General features: G+C 38.1%; 1 protein-coding gene across 1 annotated transcript; it reads left to right on the top strand.

Annotated features, from left to right (window-relative positions):
* The first annotated feature begins 437 nt into the window (after positions 1-437).
* Positions 438-22,145, top strand: LOC143750712 (GTPase IMAP family member 8-like). Its single transcript, XM_077243889.1, has 4 exons — positions 438-569; positions 4,863-5,654; positions 6,475-6,744; positions 21,820-22,145. Coding segments are annotated over exons 1-4 (1,389 nt in total). The 5' UTR covers positions 438-568.
* Positions 22,146-23,341: the final 1,196 nt, after the last annotated feature.

Here is a 23,341-nt window from a genome sequence, read left to right as displayed (position 1 = left end):
GTGCTTACATTTAATGGCGAATTTAAAAAAAAGTATTGTGAATGGATGTGTTTTTACTGATTATATTATTTATTAGTTATACTCATTTTCTAATTTAGTTACGGAGATAAAAAGAAATAATCACTTTGTGAAATATTATTCAATCCCATTTGTATTGAACACTTGAAAGGCACTTTTTAAACTTTTAATATTACAGTGATCATTATTAAAATATATACATAGTATAAGAAACCTCCCAAAATACAATAATAGTTAAAACACAAACACACACACACATACACAACTATAGAAAACTCTGATCACTATAATGGCGACTTCAAACAAAACATTTTCAACAAAACACCAAGAGGCTGACTCACAGCCTTCATTTACAGGAAACGCTGTGTCATTTGCATTGGGCGTGTTTGTTTGTTCATTGTAATTTCTGGAGAGAGGGAGGGAAATGTAACTCTTTATTCCCTTTTAGACTGATATATTCCCATGTACATTCTTTCTTATCACACAGCAGCACATCTTGTTCAGACAACAGGTCAGAGATTACCTGCAGTTTATAACCAAATCATCATCAAGTAAGTTTTCTAATTTATCCTTATGTAAAGGGGAAAAGGTGCTAAAATTTAATGGTGAATTTAAAAAAAAGTATTGTGAATGGATGCGTTTCTAATGATTATATTATTTATTAGTGATACTCATTTCGCAATTTAGTTCAGGAGATAAAAATAAATAACCAATGTGTGAAATATTATTCTGAGATAGCAACCGTAACTAAGGGGGGTGGGGCTTACTGATAGGTCAATCTGACGGTTCGCAAAGACCCGCCCCCTTTAGTTACTGTTGCTATCTCACACAAACAAACTAAGTTGCTGTCAATGTGAAAACCTATTCCCAAGATGTTTTTGATACATTTTGGGCACAGAAGGACCACCACTCGTCGAGGAGCATTCAAGTGGGACTTATATATGCCATGGAGGGATATGTAAAAGATTTGTGAAATCTTTATATACTTGATAATATATATATATATATATATATATATACACACACACACACACAGTTGGTTTTATGACTGTAAGTCATTCTCTTCCAATGCTATTGAATTTAGAAACGTGTACCTCAATGTCATATGTAACTTTAGAGATGGTCTCTAATGAACTTCCAAAGTCAAGCCAACTTCATTCCACTGGGAAACACTTAGCGTGAAACTTTTGTGCGTTATGTTCATATTCTGAGTCCATGTAGCCTATATAGTATAAAGTCAAGTGTGTGTGTGAGAGTCCATGGCTGCGCGTTCCAGTCCACGTTTAAATACGTACTTGCGAACTTCCCTAAGCACTTCCCCTCGGGGGAATCCCTGCCGCCATTTTGAAGTGCGTTCCACTTCGTGAAGTGGACGAGGGAAGTTTATATGGACAGACCCTCGCTCCCTCGGTCAAAATCGTTAAATGTACACTTCAGGCGCAGGGGCGTCATGCAAGCCAAAATTCTGGGGGGGCACAATCTGAGGCAATAGTTTTCCGACGGTTAGACTAGGCTAGCTATCGATAACGTTACACTGAAACAACTTAAGTTAATGCTCTGAATTCGCAGCTAACATCAAATCCATAGCTTTTTGATCAAGTTAAAATTTCCAGGTCAACCACAAATAATCCCACTACCTTTTAATATCATCTGATAACTAATTCAATGCCGATTTGTTGCTTTGCCCACTTACCACTTCAAAAAACATTGCCAGCTCAATGTGCGAGACGAGTGAGTTGCTTGAACATACACAGCAAAGATTCTAGAGCGCTGATTTGATATACACAGACACCATATTAGGAAAAAGGGGCAGGCTGATGCTGACCGATTTATTACACATCCAGAAGAATCAGGCATGTGATTGGCTAAGGACAAAAAAGCAGGAAAATATACCGATTTTGTTTTATTAACATTAATTAATAAATGTTTTATTAACATTATTTCTCCCAATAGATAGTAAATAGATAGTTTTAATTGTCATCATTTACTCTCTCAAGTTGTTTTAAACCTGAATTAGTTTCTTTCTTCTGTTGAAGTTATTTGGAAGAATGTGGTTAACCAAACAGTTGATGTACCCCAGTGATTTCCATAGTATATTTTTTGCTATAGAATATTTTTTGCTGGTTACCCACATTCTTCAAAATATCTTTTTTTGTGTTCAGCACAAGAAATAAATTAATATAGGTTTGGAACAATATTACAGTGAATAAATAATGACAGAATTTTTATTTTTGGGTGAACTATCCCTTTAAGGTCAAGGGGCTGCATGTTTATTATTAAGGCTACTGTCTCTTTAAGACCTGTACGGGACGCGTCTAATATACACGCATTTGACAAAGAGATTTCTCTCAATTTCCTCGGTTTGCTTTCTGTTTAGACATAATCAACTTTCCTTATGCATTTGTGTGTAACCTTGTGTGTATTTGAAAGTATTAGCGAAATAAGACTCGAAAGATAACTTAGTAACCAGGCGCTGTTAGACAGGCTTTTTTAGTGCATGTGCGCGTAGGGTGTTTTCGCTCAATAAAGCGCATGTTAGAACAGCGCATCTGCAGTGAATGACATGTTTAACCGGCAAGGCTTTAAAGCACATGCAAATAATTAACTTTTGTTAACTCACTGAACTGATGTGTCCCGTTCCTCTGCGCTAACATTTGATATGAGTATTTGTCGCGTTGTACACAAATGCGCCAGAACTGCAACTGATAGAATGCACGATATACATATTTCTACAAAAGCAGTCAGCTTGTTTGGAGCAAGGATCATAGCGCAAATTTGAACTATATCGATATATGCAATATGGTCTAATTCCATATCACATTTAAAAATATATATATATATTTTTTTTATATCGATATACCCCCATAATAGTAATAAAGTTGTGACAAAAAAATTATCAGGGAGGAAAAATCTGAGGGGGCACGTGCCCCCTCACTTTGAATGGGCATGACGCCACTGTTCAGGCAGCTCCATATACCACAATGCAACACGATTGTGACGTCACCACAGATCTCGTCTAATCACCACCACCACCATAAACAACTCTATGATATATTAATTAAATTTTTTTAATATAAAACAACCCAAACACACCTATATACATTTGGATGGTGCATTAAACAAATTCTTAAGGGAAAATAATTGTAAATAATAAATCAACTCCATAGCTGATTCCAAGTGATCAAGGGCTTAGGACGTTCCAGTTTAGCCCATTGCAGTTTCCGCCAGTTTTGGGCACTCGTGCAACGCAAGCAATGATGCACTTCCGAGTGAACGAGACGGAGGGAAGTTAGCGAGTGAAGGGCATGACAGTTTTGGACTGGAACGCAGCCCATGTAGCCTATATAATATAGCCTACATCCCCAATAGGGTGCGAGTTTGGTCTTTTATATTACTGTAGTAGTCCAAAGTGGGCAGAGCCCAGCGGAGGGGGGACGTGCACCTGAGACGCATCTCTCTGTAGGCAAGGGCATGGTTAGCTGGTCACCGTTCAACCTGAAGAGGGGAGCACTCAGACGTTTTTACACAATATATTGTAGAATTTAAACACTTTAAACTCAAATGTCAAAAAATGTTCTCTAATCAATGAACAGCATTTATGAAGCTCCATTCTTACAGATCATTAACTAAAAAAAGTTGTTTTAGTGTTTAGTTACCCTTTAAGCGTTTTATATGGGTTAAGAGTTTAGAGATACTTTGCTTACCATGGTTAGTGTGCTGTTTTTTCTGGGGTCCTTCATCCAAACCACCTCCTGTTCCTCGACAAGGTGCGAACTCCCTAGGTCTATGACCTTAGTCAATGCAAATTCCTATCAGAAGTTCATGCTCCACATTATGGGATGTTTTGTCTTTGTCTGGGTATGAAAAAGGCTGTGATTTGTAGCCTGATCTGCCCATAATGCTGAGTATCAACATTGTGTATCATTCAATGTCATAGTATTAATTTTTCTTTGTATTTATTATGTAATTGGCAACCCACTTTGGTCCCACTTTATATTAAGTGGCTTTAACTACTATGTACTTACATTGAAATTAATAATTTGATACAATGGACTCATTGTGTGCATACATGTTACATTACATTGTACTTATATTTTGAAAATACCTGCATTTAATTACAGCTGTAATTAATTTATGTAATTACATTTGTAATTACACAGTTGACCCTTCCCTTACACTTTAACCCACCCTTAAACCGACCCATACCACCACACCTGACCCTAACCGTACCAGTATCACTTCTCAATAGCAGCACAAGTGTTTTACAATACAACATCAATACAATAAGTACATTGTAATTATTTGTCGATGTAAGTACATAATACTTAAACCCACTTAATATAAAGTGGGACCCATACTTTTACTGACTAATGATGCATTATGTTTGAATTTATTCTGAGCTACTCTGAAACGCTCTGGTTAGTAACAAACTAAAATACAGCTTATGTGGACCAGAGAGGCACGCCAACTGAAGTTATAGAGATCTGACTAACACATCTGTATTAGTCATGTATTCTTAGACTGAAGAGGCTAATAATGGGTTTTCTGTTTAGAAAAACAGAGTGTTGTTAGACCAATCTAAAAAGGGTGAGCCTCAACCTCTGATTATTGTATAGTATTATTCTAATTAAGTGTATATGGAAAACCATGGCATGATTATACAAAGTTAGCATTAGAATCTTGTGAAAAGCGTTTTCTGAATCACGTTATCACATTTGAGGAAATTACCTTAGATCAAATGAGATGGTTTCTACTCAACATTGGCACATGGTCTTGACTACATCTCTGTTCTTAAGTTATACTACTTAATACAAGGTAAGTTTATTTTAGTTTTTGTTTCACAGTGTCTGATCTGAGGATTGTCCTGCTGGGTAAAAGTGGATCAGGAAAGAGTTCAACAGGAAACACCATCCTGGGCAGAAATGTGTTTAAAGTGGGTTTCTCTTCTGAATCTACAACTCAACAGTGTGAGAAACATGAGGGAAAAGTGGACGGCAGAAACATCACAGTGATCGACACACCTGGACTGTTTCACACATCCATCACGAGTGAAGAAGGCCTGAAGGCTGAGATTGAGAAGAATCTGCAGATGTCTGATCCTGGTCCTCATGTGTTTCTGCTCGTCATCAATCTCGACAGATTTACAGAGGAAGAGGAGAACACAGTGAAATGGATCCAGAAAAACTTTGGAGAAGATGTTATGAGATTCACCATCCCGCTGTTCACTGGAGTTGATAAACTGGAAAAATCACTAGATGAATTTCTGCAAGAAAGCATCAAGATGAATGAACTCCTAGCTATAGATGAATTGAAGGTGGCATATCATGCCTTTAATAATGCAGAGAAGAATGACCGAACTCAGGTCACTGAGCTACTGGAGAAAATAAAGGACATGATGAATACAAATGAAAGAATGAATGAATACTACACTGCGGAAATGTATCAGGAGGCTCAGAGTAAGTTTATAAAAGAAGAGAAGAGAAAAAGACAAGAGGAAGAAAAAAGGAACCAAGAGAAGGAAGAGAAAGGAAAAGAAGATGGAGTTGGTTGGAGATCAATATCAATAGTTTTAATATCAATAGGAGTAGTTGTAATATATACAAGATATTGTCTGAGCGGAAATGATTCATTTATCGGTATGAATCACAGTTTCCTGATCTGCATGAAAAAAATGAAATGCATGATTATCCACATTTTGGGATTTTTATGCGTTTAGTTTTAACCATTCATATAATAAATCACAACATGAAGAGTCAACATAGAGAGCTACTTTTTCGTAAATGTGATAACATGGCAATGTAAGCTGGAATGGCCTTGTTGTAAGAATTATACATTAAAATAAACAATAATAAAATGTATGAATTCGTCTTTTGACCAGCTGATGTTTTTTTCTTCCTTTTCCTATATTAAATAAATTATTTAATGTGACCTATTGAATCTACACACACACACACACACACACACACACACACACACACACACACACACACACACACACACACACACACACACACACACACACACACACACACACACACACACACACATTTATATAGTGTAGAAGTGTTTCATTTGTAGAGTTTGTTAATGTGTGTAACTGCAAACTATAATTTTGTGTCACAGATTTACCTGACGCCTTAAAATGACTGCACAGATGGGTGAGTACTGATCTGTATGTTTGTTGGCATTATGTGAAAGGCTGTTAAAAGATTTGCCAAATCAAAGTAATATGGCACAATGGGCTGTGTACAAGCTCGAGACAAGAGGTGCTCTACAGTGAAGGACTACACCGCTCTACAGTAATTTGAAAGTGATTGCAGTACCAGTTTTGGCCACAATCTTACATACGGCTCCTTTAAGATTTTACAAATGTTTCTGAGTTAATTCAGTATTAATTATTATATCACTAATATCTTGCATAAGAAATTTTGTTGTATGTATTTTGTCTTATTTTAGATCCTATCAAAAGAATAGAAAATCTCCGCATCGTTCTGCTGGGTAAAACTGGAGCAGGGAAGAGCGCAACAGGAAACACCATCCTGGGCAGAAAGGCTTTTGGGGTGAAATGTTCCCCAGAGTCTGTCACTAAGACATGTAGTGCACATGATGAGATAGTGGATGGCCAGAGAATCACTGTGATCGACACGCCGGGACTCTATGACACATCAATTAACAAAGGACAGCTTAAACATAAAATAGCAGAGTTGTTCAATTATTCTGGTGATGGTATTCATGCATTTCTGCTTGTGATCAAACTGTGCACTAGATTTACAGAGGAGGAAAGGAATACTGTGCAGTGGGTCAAGGATAACTTTGGTGAAGAGGCTTCAGAAAACACCATAGTGTTGTTTACAAATGGAGATGAATTAGAGTCCAATGGAATGACAATTGAACATTATATAAATGAATCGGAAAAGCTGCAGAGATTAGTTGAGCAGTGTCATGGAAGATATCAGGTTTTTAAAAACAGAATTAATGATCGCTCCCAGGTCACTGAGCTTGTGGAAGAGATAAGGAGAATGATACAGGAGAATAAAAATAACCTTTACACTAAAAAGAAGTATGATGAAACTCAAAGAAAATTGCTCATTGCAAATACTGTAGGAGTTGCAACAGGAGGAGCATTAGGAGCAGGAACAGTCGGGGGAGCAGCTTATTTAGCAGGAGCTGCTAAAGTTACAGCAACTGGCGCTGCAGCGGTGGGGGGTGCAGGTGTAGCTATAGCAGCGGGAGTTTTCGGAGTTGGAGCAGCGATATATAAGTATTTAAAACCTGAAAATAAGGACAAAAAAAATTGAAATTAGACCATGTATTAAAAAATGTGGACTAGAAAACTGGGATAGGCTCCAGGACTATGACTTAGAAGGTTGTATAGGGAAAAAGAGAAACAGAGATTTGAAAAATGTGGTATGCCTTTGAGGATACACATCACAACTATGGAAATTAATACAAATTAAAAAAAATGATTGTTATTTGTTTGATGCAAAAAATGTAAATGTAAATATGCTGTGTGTATGACACGTCTCAGTGTCCTAAAATTAGGGCATATACAGTTATTATATTTTTTCACTGCTGAACAGTTTCGTCTTCAACCCCAGAGACGGGGAAACTCTAGCCCTCGAGGTCCATTAACTGCATCCTTAATCAATCATATAATTTAATGTATGATGCAACTTATACTTTTCTAAGTTACCCTGAAGACTTTAGTTAGACTTTTCAGGTGTGTTTGATCAGGGTTGGAGCTGAACTCTGCAGGACGGTAGCCCTCCAGGAGCAGGATTGCAGGACACGCCTGTTTTACCACAAAATGAGCTGTGTGAAACTCTGCAAGAAAATATCTTGTTAAAAAATGCAAAGATGTGGTCAACTAAATGTAATAATATCAGTTTTATTTTAATATTATATTCAATATCAGAATTAAACATTACCATTTGCACAGTTTTTAACTGAAAATACATAGATTGAGAAGGGGGACTGTGTACAAGGGGCCCTAAGGCCAGAAGGGACTATAAGGATCTTGTCTAAGGGCACCGGCCCTGGATTTCTACTGAAGAAATAATGCTATGACCAGTACATGGGGCCCATTTTACATTGAGACCATTCATTGTCAATACTGTGGATAATCCTTTTTCATACCCTAATCTGGCAGAATATCTCAGGGGATACATACTTTTCAAAATGCGGTAAATAACAGCATAATCAATATATGACTTAATCTTCAATTTCAACATCTTAAGACAATGTTCACAATTAATATTAGCAAGTGTATTGTATTATTTATTCATTTTTCAGAAAAAAGTAAGATTAATATATGCCTACTTTATACAAAGTCAGAATGTCCAGCACTATGGGCGGACATGTTGGCTTTGTGTCAAACTGACAAAACGAACACTTGAACACAACAATTTGAACCAATTCATGTGACCCACACACTCCAAACAGACTCAACTATGATATTGACAACAGTACTGGATGAAAAATACGTTCTCGTGCATCCTATAAGAGACTACAGAATATGTATCCTGTGGTGTATGTTGCCTGTTTTAGGGTTATTTTTAAATTTACTTACAATTTTAATATAGCTTGATTGTTAGGGTTTACTGCATGCATAGAGTTGGTTCATGCCTTGAATAAGTGACTTACAAAACAATTTTGATCTTTTTCATTTTGTCTTCTAAAAACTCTCAACATCACCCATCTGTATTATATATGAGTGCTGAAACATTATTTGATATTTGTTGGAAAAATTATATTCTTTGGACTTCATTGTGCACTCATTATTCTGTTTTACACTTTTACTGTACTGAAATATTATTTGTCCACATGTTTAATTAACTTATGTGCAGTCATATTTTAGCAGTCCCTGATACATTAATGTTTTAGGAGATTGCATTAAAGTATTGTGTTTGCAACCTAAATTATTTCAAATCAATTTTGTCATAATTTCTGCGATAATTTCGGTTACAAATGATCACGGTCCTACCATTGATGACTTTGTAAACTGGTCTGGTGTGACAAATGTGTCACACCAGATGTGAATTCGAGCAAATAAAAGTGGCTTTTGAAAAAGAAGATTTTGAGTTTGAGATTTTACCCTCCAGCTTGTGGTTTAAGTTTTCTCGAGTTAAGAGCAATAGATATAGATACTAATTTATTTCCACAGACATTTCCCTTCTAAGTTTAGGTAATAGAGGTGGTTAGTAGGGTCAGCAGTTTATTCAGGGCCAGCTGGGGGTTGTATTGTTTTCTATTTTTATGGTTTGGTCTGTATGTCTTGCTGTTAAACTAATTGTCCCCTGGGGGACATAAAATAAAGTTGAAGTTGATTTTATTTTGATGGCCCACTTCAGATATGCTGTTGGCTACAAGTTAAATTGCACCTACATGTAAACTAACTCTAATTAGAGTATTAGTAGACTGGTAGGGTTAAGGTCAGTATAATAAATTGACATGTAGTTGCAAAGTTATTTATAGTCAGTAGAATGTCTGTTGGTGGACCATCAGATTAAGTATTAGCAGATATTAAGCAGGCTGTCCACTAATTTTTAGGTAAAACATTACTTACACAGAGACACAAAGGCTGAGGATCCACATCCAGTAATTTATTTAGAGCGTAATCCACAATCGAAAATCCAAACACAGGCTAAGGTCAAGTAGCTACCAGCAAGACAGTCCAAACAATAAGAGAGTCCAGGAAACACAAGCAAAGAGTAATCCAGGCAACGGGCAGAATGATTCAAGACATGGGAAAACAGCATACAATGGCTGAGAATGACAGACATTACACACACACACAAGACCTTTTATAGTCCCTTTCCTAACTTTTCATCGGCATGAAACAGTGTGAAATTGAAGTTGTACTGGTCTTTTCTATCTTATTGTGACATTTATCCAAGGCCTCTGGAACGAGTAATGTAGGGTGGGGCTTGATTTTGTGTGTGGGGAACTGATTGGATGGTGGTGGTTTGCTATTGGTGGATCTCATGTGAGTGACAGGTTGCCCCGCCCACATCATCAGAGAAGAGAAGAGCTGCAAGAGGGAGGGGGAAGTTATTCTGATTCAAGATTACCATGAACATGAATTTAAAATCATAATGATTATCATTACTGATAAATCATTTAGAATTAACAATTTAATATTCCATAAAAAAATTATTATTGTTAATTTCATAGTGACTTTAACCCCCAGGGGTCGGCCGCTGCGACCACCTCACTTTTTTTCTTATCCGTGCGAAAGAGACTTAAATAAATCTGTCAATTTTTGTCATACAGATAAGTGTTACACCATTCAAAACTGTTAAGTATCTACATTTATTTGTGTTTTTATACTCACTATAAAAACAAAATGTTGTGCTTATCGTAAAATAAAGAAAACAAAAATGATGCACATTCTGCTGTCTCTCTCTCCATACTTGAAGTTCACTCCAAAATGCTTCTATATAAACTGTAACTCAGCGAATACATGCCACACAGACATGAGAGATATGTTTTTAGAAAGATGAAATATAAAAAACAAATATTCTCTGATTATGTAAACCAATGCGTGGTTCAGTTTTTCATGGCATGCTCACTATCTTTAATGTGACCACACACCCATGCGCTGCGCAGGCTTTGACACGCAAATCATCCATGTGAGAAGAAAATATAATGGACTCTATGTCAACAATTATTTATGACCCAGCAGGAGTTCGGTTCTCAGCTTTTGACCTCCGCTGAGAGGTCTGTCCTATGTTTGTGCTCTTTTATGATACCATTGTGACAAACTAGAAGTTGTCACCAAAAATGGTTGTGATGTCCATGGGAGGGCGATGTTGTCACAGAGAGTTGCGAGTATTAAAGCAAAGAAATAAAATGGAAAGGGGGTATCTAGAGAGAGCACGCACTACCGCCACTCTCAGAAAAAAAAGTACAAAACGGTACCTTTAAGGAACAAAAGCTTGTCACTGGGGTGGTACCTTCAAAGGTACATTATTGTATCTTAAGTCAGAGGAGCAAATTTGTACCTTACTTGTTTGTACCTTCTAAGGGCCAATACTGTACCTTTGAGGATCAATAATGTACCTTAGACAAAGGTACAATAAAGTACCTCTGGAAAAAGGTACAATTTTGTCCCATTAAGGTACCGCCCCAGTGACAAAGCCATTTTGTACCTTTAGGTGGCAAAAAAGTTCCTTTTTATTCCTTAAGGAGTGAAAGAAAATAAAGGCAAACAACAACTAACTGAATTTTAGACATTTATTTAAGTCCTTAAATGGAAAACAGTTTAATTCACAGATTCAATAATAATTCATCTCACAACCATACAATGTAACATCCCAAAATAAAATGCCACAATGTTTAGGATGTCATGTCTGATATAAAAAACATAAAAAAAAATTAAATACATTTTTTAAGAAGCATTTCATTGACCAACTGACAACTTCATACTGTCACTCCAAAAACAAAATGAACAGCGATATCAGAGAATAGATGCATGGCTGGGAATAAATACAATGGAACCATTTATCTTTTCCTTCTTTCAATTTCATGAACATCACTAATAAGAACAGCAATATAGTGCAGAAAAACACAAGTTTATTATCAAAGACCAAGCAAAACACTTGATGACACTACATGACACTTGATGTGTTCTGAATTAAAAAACACAAGCTTTGAGTTCATCCACAACGCTCTACAACCCTCCCAACACAGCTTAACATAAATGCCGCATACTAACAAACCGTTTATCATCGACACAGTATGTATCCAAAGCATGACAATCCATCACCTCAAAAGGGTCAAGGACAGTGCAGTCCTGTTCATATTTCACCAAGTAGGTGTAATAGTGATGACAGAAAGAAAGAGGAATTAATAGTTTTCCACATAACGCCCAATCTGTGTGTATGTTTAGAATATATTTGACCTGAAAAAACAAAGGTATTTTTTCACAGTGCAAATGACCCACAACAAAGACATCCCCCACACAGTATTTAACACTGTTAAACACAACCTCTGTTACTCGGTTGAGTGTAATGTCCTGAACATGGACATGTTTGTACCGCTCACTAACAGTTATGGCATGCCTAAGAGCTGAAGGAAGAGACTGTAACAGTGTGTTAACACTGCGTCCCATGACCCTCTCATATTCCCCAAACATATTAGTTGAGGAAATTTCCCAACACTGTCTAAACTGATGGCGACTGCTTAAAGTTGATGTAACATTGGCAAAGTTCCTTGAGGAACTAGCTACCCGTTTGAAATACTGATGTTTCCCTTCAAATCTCATGCACCACAAAGACCGTAAAGGACCGTAGGACAACATTAGACGAGAATAATGGATCAAGTAATGACATTTTGGAGTCATCACATTTCCAAACTCTTTTTCCATGCCACACAAAAACTCAGAAACTAATTGGTCAAGAAGAAGAAGGGTCTCTTTTTTTACAACCAGTGCCATTACAATGTCGGCAATTTCACGACACAATAAATAGATCCGCCAGTAACTGCAGCCTTCAGGTACTTTGTGTGCCATCAAGAAAGGAAGTAGGCGGAACAAACAAACACCACTTCTGTGAAGCAGATCCAACAACACTGGATCCATGTCAAATATTTTCTGAGAAAGCCACAGGCTTATTTGTCTTATCATATTGTCCAATGGACATCTTTCTTAGTTCATCATTTAGTTCTTGTATGGTTATATGTTTTTCTTGATGAGCTTTACATACAACAAGCCTCAATACCAACGGTGGTACACCCTCCAAGAAATCATGCATGACATCTGGAGGAAGAGATGTTGTGACGTCAAAGTAATCTAACTGGTCAAATACACATCCACCACGAACTCCATACATTCCTTTGTTTTCTGGATTTTGTTTTACACATTCTAAATGGTATCTGTGTACATCAACATTTCTTAAAACAAAATCAGATTCCCTGAAGTTCTTTTTCATCTCGGAGTGAGTAGCCATGCAGTATCTACAGATTCAACCAGCACCAAAAGACAAGGCAAATCCTCCTATCATGTGAGATGACAGATTGTCTCCCAATATTGCAGCTACAGCTCCAAAAACATGCTTCTCCATGCCATTAACAATGATATTAAGTCTCACTGATGACAGTTTCTTAAGGTCATCAAGTAATGGCTTCCAAATTACATCTAAACCAAACTTTTTTACGTGAACGTAACGAACAAGCAAAGCTAGATGGATATGTTTTAACTGTGAGCAGTACTTTGACCCTACGTTTCCAACAGTGTAGTAGAATTCACAAAGTTTGTGCTTGTTGCGTTTATTACACACCTCAAATTCATCCTCATATAGGCGTAATCTTAGAGCATCTGGATTATCTGCAAATACCCTGTGGTTCCTGAAATAAAATCCATCTCTATAATCAGTTAGAACATGTTCATCTCTTTCACAGTTTCGCTCGCTCTGCAAAGAATCCCAAACATCTTCATGAGAGCAGTATTTCTGAAGTACATCACAAATGGGTACATATGAGTAGCTTCCAACTTTACGACCGCTTGGGTCTCTCAGTGCGTAGTCTACAGGTTCAGTCATTTCAAGGTTGGATTTGCAGTAGTTTTTCAACATATCCGGAGACCTAACAAGTTTTGATGCCTCTGAAAAACACTGCACAACTTCATAAAGTTCAGGACAAGATTCCACATTGAAGCCATTTTTTTCAAGATGATATTTTAGAAATGCATCATAGTTTGCTTTAAAGAAGTCAAACAAAAAATTTACGTCATCCAGTATTTCTTGTTGAACAGTCTGAGGAAGGTGTTTTTTCCCCCTCGATTTCAGAATAAAGCCAAAAAGATTCTCTCTAAACTGCACTAACAGTTCATTCATCTCAGGAGGTTCAGGAGGATTGACAGCATCAATGGGCCCCTGCTCCTCCTCGCCCACTACTGTTTCCTGGATATCAATAGCAGTGGCTCGTCTGGCTATAATGTCTTTATGCTTCCTGTAAATATGTCGTCGGAAGGACTCATATTTAGAAAATGTTGATTGACAGTTGTTAAGGCCACACGTAATGGTAAAATGTGGCTCATGTGCATGAACAAGTCCGATGTGCTGGATTATCTTCACCAATGTGAAAGCTCTTCGAGAGCATTTAGGACAGCTGGAAGGTGCACAATTGTACCTTAAAGATACATTTTTGTACTTTTAAGGGTACATATGCAAAGTTTGTACCATAGGGAACAAAAATGGACCTGTATTGTACCTCTTTTTCTAACAGTGCACACCACCCTGAACACGCTAATTTCGTCTGATCTCGGAAGTTAGAGATGGGAAATATGGATTAACACTGGAGGTTTAACACAGCGATTGAGCCCTGACTCACTGCAGTTGGCTACGGATCAGCGCGGGCAGCGAGACGAGAGATGGCAACCAAACGGCTGGTTTCGCTGGTTATTTTTCTGAGAATGCCTGCTTTTTTCCCGTTGCTGTGGAGCGTGTTGAGTTCAGACATGTACAGTACTTTGGATTTTGAAACCGGCTGAATTATGACTGGCTAGGAATTCTACTTACCAGTGATGAACTTTGGTAGCTTCCTGTACTTGAGCCCCATTCCCAATAACTGAGTCATTGAATCATGGAAGAGTGAGAAAGATCCTGAGCGTTTGAAAATATAAAATTTTACTTAGAAGTGAACTTATAAGTTGGCACCCCAGAAAAACCCAGTCAATCCGCTACACCATTTGCTGTGTGATCAGGAAATTATTGTGCCAAATTGTTTTTTCCTGGCCTACTTTTGTCTCTAGCTGGTTCATGCTCGCAGGTCCTGCCCAATGAATATGATATTTAAATAAGGGCTAGAATACAGTAATTAAAACAAGAAGACATTCTGCAACTCTAGTGGTACAATGGCTGTTCCAAAGACTCCTAAAACTGGTAAAAAGGTGATGTGTGTTTCACCAATAAAAGGACCAATTGAAATGGATGAAAAGTTGACTTTTGCATCTAGAAAAAGACAGAACATTAGTCTGACAAAATTTCTCTGTGAAGATGTTGACGTGATTTCTCAATGTCTGGTAATCGTGTGGGGAGATATTTGTTTGACAAGGTGATGTAAACTGTGAAACTGTGGATCTTAGAGATGATTTCATGTCACATAACCCCTGCATGATTTTCCATGCCAAAGACTGGTTTATATTTAAAAATTTAGTTTGGACAGATTTGAACAACTGTGGCGACGAGATCACAGAGTGAGACGGTGTGATTCCTGAAACAAGGTTTCTTGTGGTTGGGGATCATAGTAAAAAGTTACCAGATTACTGTGCTTATATGTTCCGCTGCAACGACAAGACAAAGCTCTTGGATGAATTTAGCATGGATCTGGGGTATCACAACCTGACCTTCCTCACAACACCATATGGCAGCACCGGTGCAATAGCTGGAGCCGCAGCCTTTGCTGGGATTGACAAAAGATCATAAAAGCTTGTCATGACGCACACACAAAAGGTTAGGATCCAAGTGAAGTGGTTTTATTTGGGCAATCCAAAATCATAAGTCAAAATCAATCAGGCAAGGTTCAAAATCCATACAAAGCAGTTCAAAACAAAAACATGAACCGATCTCCGAAGTGTCAGTGACATTAAACAAGGACTCAACGACAATCACAGAAACAAACAGGGTATATATACACACACACACTAACAAGGTGACGGGAAACAGCTGTGTGCAATAATCAATGAGTGACAAACAGGATGATGGGAAATGTAGTCTGAGTGAAGGACACCGTGGTGGAAGAGGACCTCTGGTGGATTCCCAGGGAAACACAAACCAGACACTGTGACAAAGCTACCATCGTATAGGAAATTAGCTCAAAAAGGGAAATATATATATAAATATATACAATTAATCATAACTTATGATCAATTATTACCTGAATATTTATTAATTATTTATAATCAATAATTAATTATTTTTAAATCAATAATTATATATCAATAATTATAATCTGTTGTAATTATTGTAATTAATTTTCCATATATATATATATATATTAATCATAACTTAAAATCATTAAGCCGGCCTGAGCCTTTTGGGGCCCTAAGCAGAACTTGATTTGGGGGCTCCTCCCACTACGCGAAGTCACCTGTGCTTGACAATTATTGACACAAATGTCACGCAATAATGATACATTATAAATGAATACAGTGAGGTTATGTATTAATACAAAATAAATACTAAATAAAAAATAGATGCCTACTTAAATAAAAAAGTTGAAACTTTTACTTTACTCTTTTACTAACTCTTTGAAACTTCTTAAAACAAACTGTCTCAAAACGTATATAAAATAAATTATTTGCAAAAAATAATGACAAAACTGAGAAATCAGAAAGATAATAAGAGCAAGGGTTCAACAATGACAATTATTGTTGAAAACTGAAAAAAATATTATTATTATTTCTCTACTGTCTCAATACAGTGTAACTTTCCTCAAAATCTTTTTTATTATTATTATTGTAACAGACTTTGTTGGACTGTAAATGACAGAATCCAACAAAGTCTGTTACTATAATACCGGTAATGATGTACTGGCGCTCGTTGTATGTGTGTATGCAATCTATTTTTTCCCTCTGGGCTTGCCGTAGATAGGAATGGGTCGTGCGCACTTAGTAGTGGAGTGTTGCGGGTTTTTGGAGTTAGTGATCTGATGTGAGGTATAATAAAGTGGAGAAGAGTTCAAACTGCTATGTTTATTATTTATTCAAACTGCTACCCTTACATCTAGAAGGTTAAGTTCCCCTGCTGCTATTTTCTCCAACTTAAACCGATACCGTGACTATGCGCAGTTGCGCACGAATTGTCTATGCACTCGCGAGGTGTCTAGATTATGCGCATGACTTAAACGCTGGCAGACACAGCAGCAGTTGTTGGCAGGTATATTGATCATGAAATCAGAATTTTCTTGTCTTGAATTATTCATTCATATTCATTCATTCATTTATGTCACTTCTTTAAGTCATCAAAAAAAAAAGGGGGCCCCAAGCAGTCGCTTAGTTCACTTATGCCTCTGGCCGGCACTGTATTACCTAATATATATATATATATATATATATATATATAATATATATATATATATATATATATATATATATGGACAATTACAACAATTGCAACAGATTATAATTAGTAATTATGAATATATAGATCGGATTGGTCAGCTTTCAGAATAACTTTTAACAGAATGAATTTTACATTGACTAATCTGTTCGTCCACCGAACCGACAGTACGATCTTCTTATCAACTCTCAGGCAAATATCACAAACAGTAACTTCTTAAACGCATCTCAATAATACTTGCATGGATCTTTTGGTGCTGAGCAAGAATGTGTGTGTGTGTGTGTGTGTGTGTGTGTGTGTGTGTGTGTGTGTGTGTGTGTGTGTGTGTGTGTGTGTGTGTGTGTGTGTGTGTGTGTGTGTGTGTGTGTGTGCGTGCGTGTGTGTGTGTGTGTGTGTGTGCGTGTGTGTGTGTAGATGATCGGTGTGGTCTGTAAGCTTGAAGCGTTCTTTCAGTTCCACCGGAGAGGAACGTGTAAAAGGTTTACTTGAAAGAAAAGTTGCCGGGAAAATTATGAAAGTTCCGTCTCATCCGAAGGAAAGGAAAAATGAGCAGGGAAGAAAGACTGAGCGACAAGAAGGACTGAACAACGATTTGTCCTTAAAGGATAAATCAGCCCACACCTATTTTGGATGAAATGACCAATAGTAGTCAGGAACATTTAGCAGGAGAACGTTTCTTTGTCTCCTTTTTGTGACCTAATTAGCATGTTTTATGGTGGTGTCAGAATTGGTCATTTTTACTCCAAAGAATGGTAAAAATAGTATAATACATTTTATCGTAACATCCTATATATTGTTAAATAAAGGCGTAACGAAAGGATTCTTTCAGTGCCAGGGAAGGTATGGCTGGAAGATATTAAAGTAGAGATACATAACATCACAATTTATTTATTTCGTTGCGATGTGAAGCGATCTTGGAGGGAACAGCCCCATGAGACCTGGGTTGCGGTGCAGGGGGACGGTACTGTAATGACAGGTCATTGCGACTGCATGGCAGGGTCAGTGGAGTGCATATGAATATTAAGCTTGATTAAGTAGAGATACGTCTTTATGTCTTTCAGAAAATGGCATTTGCTGATTTTCTCACATGGACTCCTCAGGCATCAGTAATGCAGTCTGTGCAATAGTCAAGTCAAGTCACCTTCATTTATATAGTGCTTTTAACTATATAGATTGTTTCAGCTTTACAGTGATAATCGGAAATTAATGTGAAAGAGATTGGTTCGGCTTTACAGCAGCTCTAGAATAAAGTTATTATCCAGCTAAAGTTAGTTTTGATTGATTCACTCCCGTCGCAACGATCATTAGTTATTAACTTAGGCCGCTTACACGACACCGTTCTAACAGAAAACCCTTAATGCGATCCGGCCGCTCATTCGCACAAAACAGTGCCTGGTGGCTCGAGATCACAAACCTTGAAATAGGTTCCAAGGTGCAAGCCTTCAAATTCTTTGAAAAACATTATCATCTACACGTAAACTTCAAAAACACGAATCTGTGAGAACGCCGATGGCAGACACATGCGTATTACGTGTTTAGTCCACAGGTATGCGCGTTTATATATGTGCGCAAGCGTGTAGTCTTTTTTTTTTTTTTTACAAACTGACCTCACCAAATTACTTGTCTGGCCCACTGATCTATATAGAATGACTGGATAGCTCATGACGTTCTAAACTACCATCAGGCAGTGAAGTGTTCGAGCGGCCATCTTACGATTCCCTACCAGCAGAGGCTCCAACGGCCGTTATACAGATTTTGGTAGCTCTGACGGCACTTTTAAGATGACTCGCTGAGCAGCATACAAATGTCAAACGACATTCACAAAAGGATGTAGAAAAACTGCCCACAGGTTGTAATTCAAACCCTATAAGTAGTAATTTAAATGTACAATTCTGGCTATTCCTGTGTTTTTTCTCCAAGGCAAGAGTAAGTTAATGCTTCTGCAAAAAAAAAAAAAAAAAAAAAAAAAATGATAAAACATTCAACAGTAGCCTATAAGAAACCTCCAAGCAGCAATAATCACAAGTGTCCAATAGCGGCACCCTTTGACAGCTTCAAAAATAGCTTTGTACAAAGTTTTTTTTTACCGTTACTTGACACTGATCTAACGATATATAATGATGTCATTATCAGTTAACGTTACTTACATTAACCCATACAATTTGTGCATTTTCTGAACATGTACTTGCTACACCCTTTTAACAAACTACTGATCTATAAAAAACAATGAGAAAGAGCAATATTTTAAGTACACGGGATTTTTTTCTATAGTGACAAATCTTTGTTTTATTTGACTGTTGAAATTGTTAATTTGCCATTTGAAGTTTAACAGCTCTAAACAAGTGATGTTAAAAACTGTCAAACCATGTGCTTAATGTGTAAATAAAAACTTTATTTGGCTTATTGTGTACAACTTTGTAGATTTCCAAAAGATCCTGTCAGGAGGAGAGAATGGGTGGTAAAGCTCAGGAGGCAAAACTTCAGGCCATCTGCTTACCGCCGCCTATGCTCTGATCACTTCACTGCTGAGTGTTTTGATTCAGTCTTTAAGGGAATCTCAGTTACTGACAGAGAATGGAGCATTGTCCTGATGTGCCATTAGAAATCCTTAAGAGAGACAAATGTGGTCACACAAAATACCACCCAGCCCTTAAGTCATTTGCACTTACACTGCAATTCTATTCAGCTAAGGCCTACAAGCATGTCAGGGAGACCTTCAACTTGGGTTTACCTCACCCATCAACATTAAGAAGGTGGTACAGCAGCACTGGAGGAGATCCTGGATTCAGTGAAGAGGTACTAACCTCTCTCAAAGCTAAATCATCAGCAGCCCAGGCCAAAGGACAGAAGACGCTCTGTGCACTAATGATGGATGAAATGTCCATTATGAAGCACATTGAATGGGATGGCAAAAGAATGACAGGTTATGTAAACATTGGCACAAAATAACAAATGAGCAACAGAGGTACTTGTGTTGATGGCTGTCTGCATCCATGACCACTGGAAAGCTCCAGTGGCCTATTTTTTAACACATGGAATGACTGGGTCAGAGAGGGCTACTCTGATGCGTCAATGCATCAATAAATTGTCAGATGTGGGAGTGAGGGTGGTATCCCTGACGTGTGATGGTCCATCAACACATTTTTCCATGCTCAAGGACCTTGGAGCAGACTTGCATTCCACAAACCTGAACCCCAGTTTTCCAGATCCATCGCACAGCCACAGAAGGATCCATGCCATCTTATGGCTCGTTTCCACTGAGCGGTACGGTACGGTACAGTTCGGTACGGTACGCAATTATTTGCGTTTCCACTGTCAAAAGTTGTGAATGGTACCAAAAAGCCGAACCGTACCGTACCACTTTTTGGGTACCCTTCCATTGGGGTACCTAGCACAGTGGTACGGTACTAAAGGGTGGAGCTAGACTCACTGCAAAACGCTGATTGGTTGACAGAGATCGTCACTTGCGCGAGGGGAATGGCAACATAAGAAGCGCCATTTTTTAATATACAGTTGGAATATAATACTACGGTTATTCTTTCACGAAATGTAGTTTTAAGAGTTTTTGAGGCGAGAATGTAGTTGTTTAAAGCTCAAATCTGCGGTTTATTTATAATGATTTATGATAATTTGATCCATTCTAGGCGATCACCGGGCGCTCGGCGCTCATGTTCCCCACCTGGAACAGCCTTTCCTCGGCTAGTCGTTCTGACGTTTGCCGCTGACTCTGTAGCAGCTAGTGGTAATTCGTCTTGTGTATATCTAACGGGTGATCTTTGGTCTCGTGAATCGATAATTCGTTCCCTGGCCAATCGTTTTGGCTGAGGGCTAAGTGAAGTTTCATATATTTAGGCTATAACTTTTCCGTTGTAAAGTTAACGTTAGACTAGCGCTGAATTTGTCTGAATTGTTTGCTTTATTTCTTATTGTATAGCTTCTTGTAACGTTACCTTTTACTTATACTTTTATAATGGCTATTATTGATAGAACTGAAATTTAACAAAAAGAGATAGGGTTGAGTTTTGTCATTTTTTATTACAAGATTATCACTGTAATGTTGTTTATTGCAACATTTGTACAAATGCACATATTGCCTGGAATATGTTTAATATTGTTTTACATTTAAACGAAAAGATGCAGGGTTGTGTTTTATATTTCGTTTTGTTATAAATAGGCTAACGTTAAACATGTATATAATCAGGTCTATACATTGCCTGAACCCCATTTGTGTGCCTATAATGTAAAAAATAATTTATTTAAATGAAAACGAAAAGAGGCAGAGTGGTGTTTTATAACATATTTCGTTTTATTGTTGCCTAAAATGTACATGCAGAACGCGCTGTTCCATGTGGTGAATTACCGGACTCGCGTCCTCGGGAGTCCCTCTGCTGAGAACTTTACATACTTGGTATTGAGAAATGCCTAATGTCGGCGCTTGTCTTCTTGTGACAAACATGACGAGAAGCAAGGACAAGATCTGCTGTATGCCATCCATTGGTGTTTACTTTGTCGCTTTCTTCTTCGCGCGAAAATCACGTTGATCGCTTCTTTCCGGCAAACACCACGCCTATCAAGTAGGGTACTGTTGGCGGTGGAAACGCTAGCTGGATCATGGTTTACTGACCCGACCCGAACCGAACCGTACTATACCGTACCGTACTGCTCAGTGGAAACGAGCCATTAGATGTTTGTCATATGCTAAAGCTGGTACGCAACACCTTGGTGTCGTGTGGCATTATTGTAGATCCCTGTGGAAAGAGCATAAAATGGGAATACATCAAGTCTTTACATCGACTGCAAAAGTACGAAGGGCTACATCTGGGCAACAAACTGAGATCAGCTCATATAGATTGGCAAAGTCAAAAAATGAAGGTAAACCTTGCTGCACAGACCCTAAGCGCCAGTGTGGCAGATGCCCTCCGGTTCTGCGAGCGACACCTGCAGCTCCCCCAGTTCGCTGGCTGTGAGCCAACATGTAAATTCCTGGAGACATTTGACCGACTTTTTGATCTGATGAATTCCAGAAATCCCATCGCCAGGGGATTTAAAAAGTCCCCTGAGGCCCGTTAATGAAAACACCAACATGGCTTTCTTAATTGAAGCTTACAATTACATTAGTGGATTGAAAGAGCCAGGCATTTACGGACGACCCCTTCCTTGGCTTCCTGGTGGCAATAAAAAGTTTTAAACAATTATATGACGCGTATGTGAGACCACCAACATCGCAGTTACAATATCTGCTGACCTACAAATTTAGCCAGGACCACCTAGAGCTTTTTTTTTGCTGCCATTCGCTCAGCTAATGGATGGAACAACAATCCCACAGCGAGGCAGTTCAAGTCAGCATTCAAAAGAATGGTGGTGAGACATGCCATCAAAGCCAGTAGCAACTGCTCTCCACTGGACAGCACAGTGGTACTGGAGGCAACACCTTCTGATATGTTGTCATTTCGGCGGAGCGACATGCAACCTGAAGCAGAAGAGAACACAGAAACCTACATCACCGCAAGCCTTCCCAGTCTGTCCATGTTTAAAGAGGCTGCAGTCGGCTACATAGCTGGCTTCGTAGTCAGAACAGCCATGAAGAAGATTCACTGCCCTACCTGTTTATCAGGACTCAGTGTACAGAGCTCATTCCAAGATGAGTTTGGACACACCCTCATCAACGTGAAGTCCCGAGGTGGACTTATCAGACCATCAAGACAGTGTCCTAAAAATCTGCAAAACAGCTGAGAGGTGTATTCAACAGCACTTACTCACAAGGCACATCTCAGAATTGGACAGCAAATTTAAAACCAGGCTATCCACACAGGTTCTGAAACTCCATGGTGGCTCTGCATTTAAGGAACTTGAGGCACACATGTTCAGCCTAGAACCAAACAACAATCATATTTTCTTTCTCATTAAGTACATTGCAGACAGCTACACCAACATCAGGCTCCACTTCCTTGCAAAGGAAACATCTGCTGCATCACATGGCAAACGCCTGCGCAAAACCCTGGGCAAGCTTGTTCTGCACAAAAATCAAAAAGATAAGATTAGAACAGCTTCAATTTCCAGCAATCTTGCCGGCATGAATTCACTGAAGATTAAAAACAATTAAACCTCTAATTTTAAACATTGACCATGTCTCTCTCTCTCATTTTTAAATGTCGTTATATCCATCTAAAAATAATCTATTTATAATAGGTCAAAAACAAACGAGTCTAAGTACATTTCTGTATAAAATGTCACTACTATATAAAGCACTGCAGTTTTACAACCAG

The sequence above is a fragment of the Siphateles boraxobius genome, unplaced genomic scaffold (genome assembly GCF_051911475.1).
Source record: "Siphateles boraxobius isolate OS27281-9 unplaced genomic scaffold, OSU_SipBor_1 25, whole genome shotgun sequence".
Lineage (NCBI taxonomy): Eukaryota > Metazoa > Chordata > Actinopteri > Cypriniformes > Leuciscidae > Siphateles > Siphateles boraxobius.
This window is presented reverse-complemented; position numbering and strand designations above follow the sequence as displayed.